Source organism: Phasianus colchicus, chromosome Z, assembly GCF_987193195.1.
Source record: "Phasianus colchicus chromosome Z, bPhaCol1.hap1.1, whole genome shotgun sequence".
NCBI classification, from domain to species: Eukaryota; Metazoa; Chordata; class Aves; order Galliformes; family Phasianidae; genus Phasianus; species Phasianus colchicus.
Window position 1 is genome coordinate 9,433,657 of NC_143476.1, and position 13,601 is coordinate 9,447,257.

The 13,601-nt window shown below is 50.8% G+C and overlaps 2 protein-coding genes across 3 annotated transcripts in view; one reads left to right on the forward strand and one right to left on the reverse strand.

Annotated features, from left to right (window-relative positions):
* LOC116241205 (uncharacterized) overlaps positions 1 to 13,601 on the reverse strand; it is a 57,776-nt gene that overhangs the window by 4,953 nt on the left and 39,222 nt on the right. Inside the window, exon 12 of one of the 2 annotated variants that reach the window (XM_090131537.1) lies at positions 13,065 to 13,108. The exons of the other annotated variant lie outside the window; for it this stretch is intronic. The gene's annotated coding sequence lies outside the window, so the exon portion shown is untranslated. Of the gene's footprint in view, positions 1 to 13,064; positions 13,109 to 13,601 lie in introns of those variants that run through there. 2 annotated transcript variants of the gene reach the window in all.
* Positions 4,881 to 6,766, forward strand: LOC149912438 (maestro heat-like repeat-containing protein family member 2B). The gene is made up of 5 exons (XM_090130668.1): positions 4,881 to 4,961; positions 5,135 to 5,258; positions 5,460 to 5,563; positions 6,037 to 6,189; positions 6,449 to 6,766. The coding sequence occupies exons 1-5, from the start codon at positions 4,881 to 4,883 to the stop codon at positions 6,764 to 6,766; spliced, it is 780 nt and encodes a 259-aa protein (XP_089986794.1).

Sequence of the window (13,601 nt, forward strand, 5' to 3'; positions counted from 1 at the left end):
GGACGGCAGTTCTGCACTTCATCAAGGACCTGCTCAGTTCGAACACCCGGAGCTGCTCAGCCTGGGATGTGGTGGGGCACATCTTCACTGAGTTCAGCCGCACCGCTGGAAGAAGGGTAAGGACAGTGGGCAGCATCTTCTTTGGGAAGACCTGTGCTGCTCAGAGGGTGGCACAGAAGCACCGCTGGGGCCGCACCTGAGCCTCCTGAGAGGCTCCTGAGAACTGAGGTAACCGGGTTTCAACACCGTTGTTGTGCAGGCAGCTGGAGACCTTTCTGCCCGGGAAGCCCAGGAAGAAGGAGCTCTGCAGGAGCTGTGCATGGACATCCTGGGGTCTCTGGACGTCTCTGCGACAGGGATGTCCAAAGTAAGTCACATCTGCCCTGCTGCTGCTCCTTGCCTTCGCACCACCTGTTCCTCATCCCACCACCCCAGGTCTCTCCTCCAGCGTGCTCTGAAGCACGCAAGGCTCAGGGAAATTCGCAGAGTCCTCTTCGTCTCTGAGCGGAGGCAGGAATGCTGACACGCTCAACTGCCTCGTTCCCGACAGCTCCTGTGGCCACGGCTGCTGCTGTTCGTGGTGCCAGCCCAGCACACCGGCATGCTGATCCCGGTCTCGCGCTGTGTCCGAGCCCTGGCCGAGAGAGAGGATCTGACAGGACGGCGAGTAGAGGAGCTGGATCCCCATTTCCTCAGCTCCATGTTTCAAGGTAGGAGCAGAAGCTCCGCCAGTGAGCTCTGCTGACCTGTGCTACCACCCAGAAGGGACAGTGGAGCTGCGCGTGGCTGGGCACGGAGCGTCTTGGAGTCTGACTCAGCACTTTTTTCTCCTCACAGGCCCACGACTGACTCCCCAGACACTGCTGGCGCGCCTGCTGGTGAGTAGATGCTCCAGAGCCCAGTGCCACCAGCCCCCGGGAGGAAGCAGCACGGCCACGGGCAGAGCTGTTGGCTGCTCCTTGCCCGCCAGGGCAGAGCCACGCTGCTTCCATCCTGGGGGGAAGCCGCTGCTCTTGCTGCAGAAGTGACCCTGCTTCTCCTTGCTCTCGCTCAGGTGGTGGCAGGGAGCCCTGTTGCAGGCAGCGAACTCCAGGCCGCTGCCTTACAGCTGATGCAAAACCTCCACAGCAGGTTCCACAGAGCTGTGGGGGCCATGTGGGCCGCTGAGATCCCCCTGCTGCTGCAGTGTCTCCAAGGTAAAGTGCTGGTGGGGAGGGAGAGGCGGAGGCAGGGAAGGGCGGGAGTGAAAATGCAGCTCTCTCTGCAGGGTGGCAGAGGGGAAGCATTGCCTGCAGCCCAGTGCTTGCTCTGCTGCTGTTCCCATTCCAGGGAGACAGCGCTGAGGCCCGGGGATCTTTCCCCGCGGGGATCTGCCCCTTCCAGGACACGGATGGGCCCTTCACGTCCCCTCAGTTAGTTCTGTGTTCCTGCGGGGACAGTGTTTGTGGGGAGGGACAAGTCAGTTTGTGGAGGGGGTGCGGGTCCCAGCTTGGCAGTGTCAAGTGCCCAGGCCAAGCCAGGTTTGCAGCAGCTCTTCTTCTGTGCCTTGATCCCAAGTAAGGGTCTTTTTCTTCCTGTTGCTGTGCAGGGAAAGATGAGAGCTTCCTGGACACTGCAGGGTGGGAGCGCCGTCTGCTGAAGGTACAGCACTGCTGGGTGCAGAGAAGTGCTTGCCTGCCCCAAGTAGCCCCGCTCCCATATGAGCCACCACGGGACAGGAACAGCCTCTCCAGTGCTGCTGAGGAGCCTTTGAGGCGCTGCCTCTTCCGCTCTGTCCCAAGCCCAAGGGGGGTCTTAGGAGAAGGGGGGCAGGTGGCTTTAAGGGAGGGAATGCTGGGGGAGCTGGGAGAGGAACTGTTCTTCCAGACACCTCTCCCCAGAGGGCTGCAGCAATTGGGAGTGAGGGAAGAGGCAAAGGGCAAGGGAACATCGTCTTCTCCTGTTCTCCAACAGTTCCTCAGGGCGTCAATGGACACCATACGGGATGAGGGCTGGATCGAGGCCCTGAGCTGTGAGCTGAGCCGGTGGCTGAGCAGCTCTGCCAGCAGCTCTGCAGAAAAGGTGAGTTCCCCCCGGCTCCACCCAGCGGTGCAGCTGCAGGTGTCCAACTGGGGCTGGGGCTGCGGCTGGTGCTCTGCCCACGCGGGATGCTGATGCTGCTTCCCCAGCCTGTGCCCCCAGAGGGCCTTTCCCTGCAATCTGCCCAGGGATGGATAAAGCTCAACCCTGCAGCTGCTCTCAGTGACTCCCGGGGAGCGTGGCTCCTTCCACCTGGCCCTTCCCCAACAGGTTAAGCTGCTGCCACATCTCAGCTTCTTCCTTCCCTTCCCCTGCAGTCTTTCCTGTACAAGGCTCTGGGCACAGTGCTGGGAGCCTGTAAGGGAGTCCTCCACGTCCAGGAGAAGCTGCTGCAGCACCTGGAGGAAGCAAACGCGGAGGACCCATGTGAGGCCCAGGTGAGCCCTGCTCTCCTCCAGCTCCTGCGAGCATCCCCGCTCCGTCCCTGGGGCAGAGGGCTTCTCCTGGCCCTGCTCCGCGCCTTTCCATCTCCTCCCTGCTGCCCTTTTCCTCAGGAGAGGATCTGTAGATTCAGGCCTGTGCCAACTGCCCCTTGTTCTTTTGTGCAGGGAATGGTCTCTCTTCTGAGCCACGCGGCTGAGAGTAACTTCCAAGCAGTCCTGGCCACGCTCACCACGTTTGCGTCCAGGCTGTGCAAAGGCCGCAACGCGAGGATTTCCAGGCGCAAGAAGGTAAAGCGTTACGGGTTTCCATCTTGGCATTCTTCTGCCTTATTTTCTGCCCTGGAGCCCAGGTGCATCGCGGGGCACTGGGGGCCGTTGAGCGAGTGTCTCAAGGCATTTCTTCCCACACAGATGGAGCTGGACAGCACGAGAGCTCAGGCCACACGCAGCGCTCTCGTGCTCGCCCACGGCAGCTTGGCACTGCGTGCCTCCAAGGAACAGCTGCTCGCCCACCTGGAGGGAGACATCGTGGGCAACATCCTGATGCTCTACAGCTGCAGCTGCCGGGTGAGAGCTCAAAGCGTGCCAGGGTGTCTGAGCGCCCAGCTGCAGCCCCTTCACAAGGGGGGATGCTGAGAGGGGCCTTCCCTTTCCAACGGTCCCCCGGGGAATGGTTTGTGCCCAGATGAAGACCCAAGCCCTTCCCTTAGCGTTGCCCTGTCCCCCTTGCAGCCCTTGTCCCATCCCGCAGTTCAAAGAATGTTCTTCTCTCTTGGGCCTCAGGACCTGCAGAATAACCTCGCGCTGGTGCAGAGCATCACCGACTTCAGCTCTGCCTTCCAAGCAGTCGTGGGTGATTCTGCATCCTTTAACCCCTCCTTGAAGGGAAAGCTTCTGGAGATCCTGATGGTGAGTGCCTAGAGGCAGGGCTGCCTGCAGAGTTCTGGGCTGTGCCACGCGGCCCACTTCCCTGGGGGCACACAGGTCTCCATCAGCCACACGTCTCCAGCTGGTGGGGACTTTGGGTGCTGGAGGCAGCTGCTGGGCAGCGGGCTAGGTGCACCAGCTGTCGAGCTGCTGCATCCTGCAGTGCTTCCATGGGAAACATGGGAGTGATGGGGCTGGTGTGTAACAGTTGTGCCTGTCTCGGGGCTGGGTGGAAAAGCTCTCATGTGCCCCCTGCCCACCTTGACAGTGTCTCTCTGGGACTTGCAGGACCTGCTGAAGAAATATTATTCAGGCATTCCTGTCTCCCCAGTGCCCCTCAAGGTGGTCCTGGCCCTGGAGCAGTTGAGGTAAGGTCCCCATTTTGGGTAGCTCCTGAAGGTCTGGAGGGGGTAGGGGGCAAGGAGCCGCATCTATAGGAGTGAAGACTGGGCTGTTGTGCCCAGCAGAGCTGAGGTTCTGGGCAGGGAGAAAGGCCCTGGTGCTCCTGTCCCCTGGCAGGGAAGAGAAGGGAGAGATGGGGTTTCCTTCCCTTCAGAGCGGGAGGTGGTTCACTGCTGCCAGGGAGGAGGTGGGCGCTGCTGGAACTGAAGACAGTGCTCAGCAGCAGGAGCTGGGGGTATTGGCTTAGTAGCTGTTGATTAGGAGAAAGTCAGATGCTGTCTGAACCAGGCTGGAGAGCACTGCTAAAGGCCCTTTCTGATTTCTCTTCCTTTCTTCCTCCTGTCAGCAAGCTGAAGCCCTGTTTTGAAAGCAAGGACATGCGGGAGATGTTGGTCCTGTGCTGCAAGAACATCGTGACGCACCCTTCAGCAGAGATGATGCTGAAGATCAGGAAGTCACAGCACGCAGCGCAGTACCTGCAGGTAACCTGCCGTAACTTTCCCGGCCACCTCTCGGTCAAACCCGACCTCAGCACACACAGCCTATGCTCTGGCAGCAGCCGTGATGCTAAACCTCACTGCCCTCTTCTGCTTTCAGCTTCAGCAAACGTCCCTGAAAGCTCTGGGCCGGCTCATGGCGGTTCTGCTCCAGACAGAGCCCAGCGGCGGCTTCTTTCAGAACATAGTGCATGTGAGTATGTGTGGGGCAAGGGAGAAAGCATGGTGCCTGTAAGTAGTGGGGGCAGATCTGGGGACTGAGAGGGTGATCAGAGGGGAGCAATCTCCTGCTGATGTGCCAGCTCACTGCAAGCTCAGAAATGGGCAGAGCGGTGGGCCCTGCAGGGGAAAGGCAGGAGCCAGCCCCTGGCAGGCCACAGCCGAGGAAAAGCTCCCGGGTTAGCAGGCAGGATGACTGCAGAGAGCGGGGGCAGCAGTGCCGGTGCTCAGTGAGGCTGGAGGCCACGTGGAGCCACAGGGCAGCCTTGGGGGAAAGTGCTGGGGAAGGAGGGACAGGGAGAGGGGCGGCAGGAAGGGAAAGGAGAGACTCCTCAGTGAGACAGATGCTCTACCCCAGGTCCTGCAGAAATGCATGGTCTCAGAGAACGTGTGGGAGCGCAAGAGGGCCCTGCAGACCTGCTCCCAGCTGCTAGCTGTTTGCGAAGAGCTTCGAGTGAGTAAAGAGCCCCACCGCATGCCCCCTGCTCCCTCCCCAGAGCCCCTGAGCTGGAAGGCGAGCTCCGCCCAGCTGTGCATGCTGTGCCACGGCGTGAGGAAGGCACAGGCGGAGAAGCCAGGGAGAGCTGGGGCTGCCTACAGCTTTCTTCCTGCCTCTCACCCCTGCAGAGAGCAGATGCCTGCGAGCACTTTGGCTCCCTGGTGGGATTGCTGGCGCCTCTGACGTGCGACCCCATGCCCGCATCCCGCCAGTTGGCTGCCACGTGTCTGAGCTCCCTTCTCCGAATCCAAGGTGAGCAGAGCAGGTTGCACCAGCCCTCTGCCCTCCTCTGTGGCACTGCCAGAGCCCCACGGGCTGGGCCGTGTTTACAGGAGGGAGAGGCACCGTGCACAGCTCTCTTCTCGTCCCCACCCTGTCCTCTGTCTCTCCCCCGTGGAGAGCGGTTCCATTTCCAGAAGCATGACTTCCCTTTTCTCCCTGGGCTCTTTCCAGCCAAAGCAGCCAACAGGGAGCCAGGAGACATCGGGAGCCTGTCTGAGGGACTGCATGCCTGCAGCACTGTCTCTCAGCTCCAGACCACGTCCAAAATGGCCATGGTAAGTGGACCCAGAAAGGGGTGGTGGGATCTCTGTGCGGAGGCTTCTGCACGACTCTGTGCTGCTCCCAGCCTTTCACACCGTTTCCAAAATGAGCTGTCACCCTGAGACCGCTGTTCTCAGCAAGCAGCAGGAGGCTCTGAGCTATGGCTGGCCTTCAGGCACGCAGTGCAAGGGGCTGACTCCATGATGTGTGTGTGTGTGTGTGTGTGTGTGTGTGTGTGTGTGTGCACTTGTGTGCATGTGTGACTGTGGCTGCTGGGAGGTAGGCTTTGCATGTCAGCAGACACCATGGGTGCAGAAGCTGAGCGAAGGCTCAGCCGCCTTCCGTGTAAATAGCAGGGTACGGACAGCAGGAGCGTTGTGAATGGCCGGCAAGCCACTGAGCTAAGAATGCCCTCCAGACTGCTTTGTGCTCTGAAGAGCTGCGCAGAGCAGTGATGGGATCTCTCCTGCTTCTCATCTCTCTGCAGATCGTGTGCAGAAACTTCCCCGTCGAACGCACCGTCGACTTCATGATGGCCACCAAGGAGACCATCCGGAAAGCCACAGGAGTGCGCGTGCGTGCTGCTGGGAAGTGGGTGACCACCTTTCTGCAGATGCACGGGAAGGACATCTGTTGGAACGTAAGAGACTTTCTTTCTTCCACGTGTCTTGGTTTGTTTCTGGCTGTTGCACCATGCCCTGTGCCGTCTGCCTCTGGTACTAAAGCAGCACAGCCTGAGTGCAGAGCCAGGGCTTGGACAGGGGGGCTGGTTTGAAATTTAGGCTTAGGCGTTGCAGCATGTCAAGGGAGCAGGCACTGCTCACGCGCTGAATGTCCGTGGTCAGGCCCTGCAGAGTCCAGGATGCAGCAAGTCATTCCTTCTCCCCTTCTTCTTCCAGGTGCCACCCATCCTCTACATCCTGCGCAGCTGCGCGTCATCTACGCAGCAGAGCACGTTCGTGCCCTTCCTGTGCCAGGCGGTGGTCATCCTCACCCGCTGTCACACTGAGGCCGTGATGAACAACTTCTCCCGGCCGCCTGGACCCACAGACAGGTACTGGCACTCCTGCCTTTGCTGTAGTTGTAGCTTGCCTCTGCCAGAGGGATCCAGGGAGGAGGCAGCTTTTCTTTTTTCCTCTCAAAGTCTGTGTGAGGTGGAAATTACTCAGTCACAACTTGAGACTCTCCATTTTCTAGTGAGACGTGGAAGAGAATAAGAGAGTTCTGCCTTCAACGGTGGAGCCAGTAGAAGAAAAAGGAAGAAAAAGAAAAGAAAACGAAAGGAAAAAGAGAAAACGAAAGGAGAGAAGAGAAAAAAAGAAAAAAAGAGAAGAAGGAGAGAAGGGGAGTAGAAGGGAGAGGAGGGAAAAGGGAAAGGAGAGGGAATGAGGAGGAATGAGAGGAAAGGGGAGGGAAGAAAAAGGGAATGAAAAAGAGAAATTTAAAATGAGGAGAGGAGAGGAGAAGAGAGGAGAGGAGAGGAGAGGAGAGGAGAGGAGAGGAGAGGAGAGGAGAGGAGAGGAGAGGAGAGGAGAGGAGAGGAGAGGAGAGGAGAGGAAAAAGGGAAGGAAAAAGGGAAGGAAAAAGGGAAGGAAAAAGGGAAGAAAAAAGAGAAGGAGGGGAAAGGAGGAGAGAAGAGAAAAGAGAAGAGGAGAGGAGAGGAGAGGAGAGGAGAGGAGAGGAGAGGAGAGGAGAGGAGAGGAGAGGAGAGGAGAGGAGAGGAGAGGAGAGGAGAGGAGAGGAGAGGAGAGGAGAGGAGAGGAGAGGAGAGGAGAGGAAAAAGGGAAGGAAAAAGGGAAGGAGGGGAAAGGAGGAGAGAAGAGAAAAAAAGAGAAGAGAAAAGAGAAGAGAAGAGAAGAGAAGAGGAGAGGAGAGGAGAGGAGAGGAGAGGAGAGGAGAGGAGAGGAGAGGAGAGGAGAGGAGAGGAGAGGAGAGGAGAGGAGAGGAGAGGAGAGGAGAGGAGAGGAGAGGAGAGGAGAGGAGAGGAGAGGAGAGGAGAGGAGAAGAGAAGAGAAGAGAAGAGAAGAGAAGAGAAGAGAAGAGAAGAGAAGAGAAGAGAAGAGAAGAGAAGAGAAGAGAAGAGAAGAGAAGAGAAGAGAAGAGAAGAGAAGAGAAGAGAAGAGAAGAGAAGAGAAGAGAAGAGAAGAGAAGAGAAGAAAGAGAAGAGAAGAGAAAGAAGAGAGGGGAGGAGAGGGGAGGAGAGGGGAGGGGAGGGGAGGGGAGGGGAGGGGAGGGGAGGAAAGAAAATGAAAAGAGAGAAGGGGAGGAGAAGGGAGAGGAGGGAAAAGGGAAAGGAGAGGGGATGAGGAGGAAACAGAGAGGGAAGGAAAAAGGGAATGAAAAAGAAATTAAAAATGAGAGGAGTAGAAGAAAAAGGGAAGGGAAAATGGAAGGAGAAAGGGAAAGGAAAAGGGAAGGAAAAAGGGAAGGAGGGGAAAGGAGAAGAGAGGAGAAGAGAGGAGAAAGAAAGAGAAGAGAGGAGAAGAGAGGAGAAGAGAGGAGAAGAGAGGAGAAAGAAGAGAAGAGAGGAGAAGAGAAGAGAAGAGAAGAGAAGAGAAGAGAAGAGAAGAGAAGAGAAGAGAAGAGAAGAGAAGAGAAGAGAAGAGAAGAGAAGAGAAGAGAAGAGAAGAGAAGAGAAAATTGTATCATTTATTAAAAATAAATAAATGCAAGAATCCTGGCTGAGATGTGAAAAGGGTATTTTTTTAGCAGTCTTCCTATTTATAGCTGCAGGAACCTGGGAAGCTCATCGAGTGCAATCCCCTGCCTTAGCAGAACTCCTAGATTAGGTCACTCAGGAACGCATCCAGGCAGGTTTTGAGTAATGTCTCCAGAGAAGGAGACCCCACAGCCTCTCTGGGCAACCTGCTCCAGTGCTCCATCACCCTTACTGAAGGGTCTGAAAGTCTGAATGGCCTTCAGAATTGAAAAACTAGTTGAGGTATGAACTGTAAAAGTTTACCTCAGCAGTCTAAGTGCATGTGTCTCTCATGAAACTAGGACACATCTACACGTCTCTTTTTCCCCCTTAAATTCCTCACATCCCTAGCATCTATGACAAAGTGTGTCATAATATGTTGGCAGATAGTGCTTGGTGGCAGGCTTTAATTTTAACAGTCTTTCAGACCAGAAGCTGTGTAGCTCAGCTCTAGATTCAGACACTTACATTTAGACACTCAAATGTAGTTGCTGCAGACGCCTTAAATTTGGAGGCTCCTCAGTTGTGCAGTCAGACATGAGTACCACTGAGAGAATCTGGTCCATGTTGGAGCTGTGGGTGGTTCCTCACTGAGTGGCTGACGCTCGTTCAAAGCTCAGCAATGTCTCTTGGCAACTCAGATGCCAAAGAGGTATTTATCTGCTAGCTCTGCTTATCTTGGCAGCAAATCTGGAAATATTCACACAATAATTTGCATTATTTTGGCAACAGCATGAAAGGTGAACCAACAGTAATAGAAGCCACTCTCAGCAGTGGCAGATGGGCTGCACAGCTAAGGGTGGAATTAGGCTGCAAGTTCACACATCTCTCACAACTACGCTGTGCTCCTAGTTAGATTCAGTGGGTTTACAGACTTCCAGAAGCAAAAGCAGCTGTCAGCCACGCTCAATTAGACAGGTTGGCAGATGTTTGGCCTCACTAGAACATCGTGAGGACACAGAACAAACTCAAAGGTAGCCCAGCAATAGCATTTCTCACACTGGAGAAGAGTAAGGAGGCTGTGGATGCCCATCCCTGGAGGTATTCGAGGCCAGGCTGGATGTGGCTCTGGGCAGCCTGGTTGAGTGCTTGGTGCCCTGCACACAGCAGGGGCGTTGAAACTGTGTGATCATTGTTCCTTTCAACCCAGGCTATCCTGTGATTCTATGATTCTCTGATACATTTTATTCACAGACAAAGGTCGCATGTCTTAAAGCATAATAAAGCTATGTTTTAATTTATGCACTGAAAGAAACACTACAACAGCAAAAATGCACAACTTGGTTTTGATTTTGATTTCTTTTTATTTTCTTTTTTTTTTTTTCTCTCTCTCTCCTTTTTAACCTTAGAATATCATATAGGGAAGAACCACTGGTGTCCCCACACAATATGACATAACCCCACTGACACAGCAGTACTGGTTAATGTCTTTTTTTTAAGGCTGCCAAATATGCAAACAGAAACAGGCTAGACTTCTAATGTGGCCGAATATTTCCCTTTCCAGGTAACAACTCCATTAATCACGTACCTTCATCTACCTGTCCAGCAGTTCATTGTTTTTCTGCTGAAAGAGACTTTGCAATTAAAATCGTACTGAAATGAGAGCCACAGTTTTCCAGAATGAAGACTCAGAATGCCCTCAGTGAAAAACAACCTATTTCTTTTAAAAAAGATTTCTCATTTGCACCATGGCTTATTATACATCTAGAAGTATGTTCATTTTGTGTGTGTCTCAAGTTTACCACCAACATGCAGCATAAAAAATGCACACATTTTTTATTCTAAATGAAGTTGAAACAAATTATTTTCAAAGATTTCTTAATACAATCCTTGTGAAATGTTCTGTATTTACGAATCTCTATTTTCTCACTGAAGGTGGTTCCATAGTGCTGCTCACTGGACAAGAGGAATAATTTACTGCATTATTTGGTGGCTGTTTTTCACAGCCTGATGTTAAAACAGCTGGTCTTGTCCTACTGCCTCTTCCTCCCTGAAAAGCAAAGTAAACAAATCAACAAATAAATAAAAGGGAATGTACAGACAGAAACTTAATTCACACCATTAGCTTATCCAGCTATCAAACTGCATTCAGACGAGGTGATTTTGAGAGTAGTTCCTCCCATGAACTACAACTCTGACTCTCAACAGAAATGATTTCTGTTCTCAACAATTTCAGTGCCTGTAAGTGCAGCCCTGCCTTACCTTATTGGAGAGTTCTAATGAAATCTTAGGAAAACTTGCCTCCCTCACTTTCAGGATCTCCAATCTTTAAGTCCATGTCAGCATTCACTTTTTGCTACCGCCTATTCAGTGACAGAAAGCCAGCATGCATGTTTCAGTTTGTTTTCCAAGCTTGCCCTTTGACAACAGAATGATGAAAAGACACCACGTTTCTCCAGCCGGTTGCTGATTTGAACACAAGCTGAAGTGGTGTGAGCGGTTTCCCATGAAGTAACTTGGCAGTTTAATTATCAAATGCATTAGTTGTGTTTTCTAGTTTCTATTAGTAGGGGAGAGAAAGCTGAAACTTCAAGTAAGCTTCATGTGCTGTTAAGAAAGACCCTGGATAACGGTGCTTCTCATTAGTACAAGGTGTCACCGCCTGGGAGTTAAGTTTTTGTGTAGCGAAAACCACCAGCAGAAAAGTCAGTCTGCCCTTCATATTCATTTCCTTTATTGCCACATTCCAGCATTTTTTCCTGTAAATACCACGGCCAAAAGAATATTTAAGGCAGTTTCAGCATATGTGGGGAGATTGAAGTCATCGTTCCATCAATCAGTGTCTCTTATTCTGCCAGCATCTGACAGGTGACAAACTGGTCTTCTGTTTTTCTAGGGTAGACATCACTGAGCAATGATAAAGAGGAATCAATCCTATACAATTAAGGAGGAAATTAAGAAGAAATTAAGAAGAAAAGAATTGAGAAGAAAAATGTATGAGATCTGATCATTCTGGGAGTGAAGCAAGTCTTGTGGTCAGTAGACGAAAAGATGATTCAGAAACATGGAAGATATATTTTTGTGTATCAGAAGTATAGTTAATGAGAAGATACATGAGTTAAGTGACAGGTAACCATAACTTCAGTGTTAAAATGTCCGTTTGGATCGTTGTTAATTTGTTTAATGTACTTAGCAGTGTATTAGCAGCAGATATTTTAGGGTACGTATTTTAGTGTCTCTGTGGCAGATGCTTGGTTTTCATAAACCACACATATATTTTACATTTAAAATAAAAGCAGGGTGCCTCATCCAGGGACTAATTATACTGCAAAGCAAAACCAGCATGTTGCTCTACACAGGTTACCAAAGCCATCCTCCTTCAGCTAGATCTGGCTACTTAATAGCTTTCATTAGCTGGGAACAGTTTCCAAAGCACTCTGTTAAAGCCATTTCCAAACCATTCTGTCCTAAATCAGGAAGAAAAATTAGCACGTGTCCAAACAAAAATTGCTACAACTTCTTTTGCTCCCAAAAGAGAAATGAAATGGACAAGTTTTTATTTTCTCATTCCTGACATGAGAATACAGTACAGCTAAAGAGAACAGGTAGTCAGAGCTTCACTGACCATAAACCATTCTGTAATGAATAAGTCCTTTATTTTTTTGTTCTATCAGATAGCAAACCCCAGAATAACAACTGTCCCACTGACTCTGTGTCAATGTGAGGATTAGAGGGAAGAGTGGAGAACAGTGGCTTAATTGTATTTGTATGAATGAAGAAGATTAAATCATCTCATCAGTATTTGTAACACAGTTTACTTGCTTTCAGGTAACATAAGCAATCTCCATTTTAAGCAGTACCTCCTGACCTGGGGAAAGAACATCCAGCAGTTCTGGAGGCTAACATACACTATATAAGTGCTCTCACAAAAAGCACTGGTGCTGTGATGAGCTCAACCTTCCCCTCTTTCACGTCACCAGTGCTGTAGAGCAAGGGGCAAGTTCTCAGAGCAAACACGGTAAGAACAATCCATGCACTGAAAGGCACACTCATACAGTGCTACACAATGCAAAATAGTTTTCTTACTAACAGTGATGGTGAAGATAAGAGCCAACTTACCTACAATCTACGGAACATTTCTACCAACACATCCATGTGAACCTCCCTTCTCCACTCTTTGCCCTCTCCTTTCAGACACAGGACACTCACCTGAGACGCAGTGTAGACAGGAATCTTTCAAATAAGCACAGGACATCTAACACCAATTAAGCCTCCCCAGCTTTTCTCTTGGCCTGTAACTTTCTCTCCACAAGGATACAGATCTTCTGTAGGATCCATGGCATGTTTGCAGGCTTCTGAATGTTTCAGGTGTCCCAAGGCATCTAAAATAGTTCTAGCCATTCATGCATAAGCACCTGAATTCTACTCAGCGATCTGCAAGGAGAAAATCTCAAGAGTAACATGAGCGTACTTTGTTTGCAAGAACATCATCTGCAGGTTTCTGTTCCTTCCGTTACTGTTTCCTACTTTCACACTGCCAAGAAAAAGCACAGCAACAGAAAAAGGGCACAGGAATATACATCCTTCATTTCTAAGCCCTTTGTGAACTGAATTTCCCACACTGTCTGGAGATCCTCGGCAAACTTCTTTCTAAATCACAGCCAGCTGCACAGTGCCAAAGGGCTGCCGTCCTGTAACCAAGTGCTGTCAGAACATGGAAGCATGACTTTCTACATCTACTACATGTACTTTCTTTCCATTGAGCCAGAAATGTCGTACCTTCCAAATCATGATGCTGGTAGAGACCACAGACAGTGCCAACAGCTTCCAGGAGAAGCCATGTAACAGCAACTTCAATCAAGGAGCAAAAATTACAAGAGATAGGAAGCGCAGCTGATGGTTCCCTCATACTGTAAATAATCTAGAAATGGGAACAAAACACAGCTTTTAGCAGTATTAGATGTCGCACAAGGAAAACTGTATTGAAATGTTTTTCAGAATTTGCAAGGAGCAAAATCTGCAGATCGGACAACTCTTGTGCTGCAATTTTTCTTCCTGCAGATGAAGCTGCTAAAGAGAGAATTGATATATGCAGGAATTGCAATCAGAGGTACATAAAAGTGTGAATAAATGATAGCCCAGAATCCACAAAACAGCATAATATCTTTTCAATATTGAAAAAAAAAAAAAAAAAAAAGTAAAATGTTTTTTAAACTTAAATAGACGTTTTATGTAAAATATGTGCTCCAGTGACAACTGTAACATGCAATCTTACCTGTATCCTTCAATAAGCCAAAATGTAACAAAAGAAATGGACTATGTTTCTAGAGAACTGATTTTCTAGGTCACACCTGCACTATGTTCATCCTAAAATACTGAATTATGAAAACATTTAGCTTTGTACTTTGAAACTC

Excerpts from the sequence above, each read along its gene's own strand:
- LOC149912438 (XM_090130668.1), top strand. The coding sequence starts at position 4,881 with ATGGTCTCAGAGAACGTGTGGGAGCGCAAGAGGGCCCTGCAGACCTGC. Across the intron at positions 5,259-5,459 it reads CTCCCTTCTCCGAATCCAAG|CCAAAGCAGCCAACAGGGAG; the intron begins GTGAGCAGAGCA and ends GGCTCTTTCCAG. Across the intron at positions 5,564-6,036 it reads CCACGTCCAAAATGGCCATG|ATCGTGTGCAGAAACTTCCC; the intron begins GTAAGTGGACCC and ends ATCTCTCTGCAG.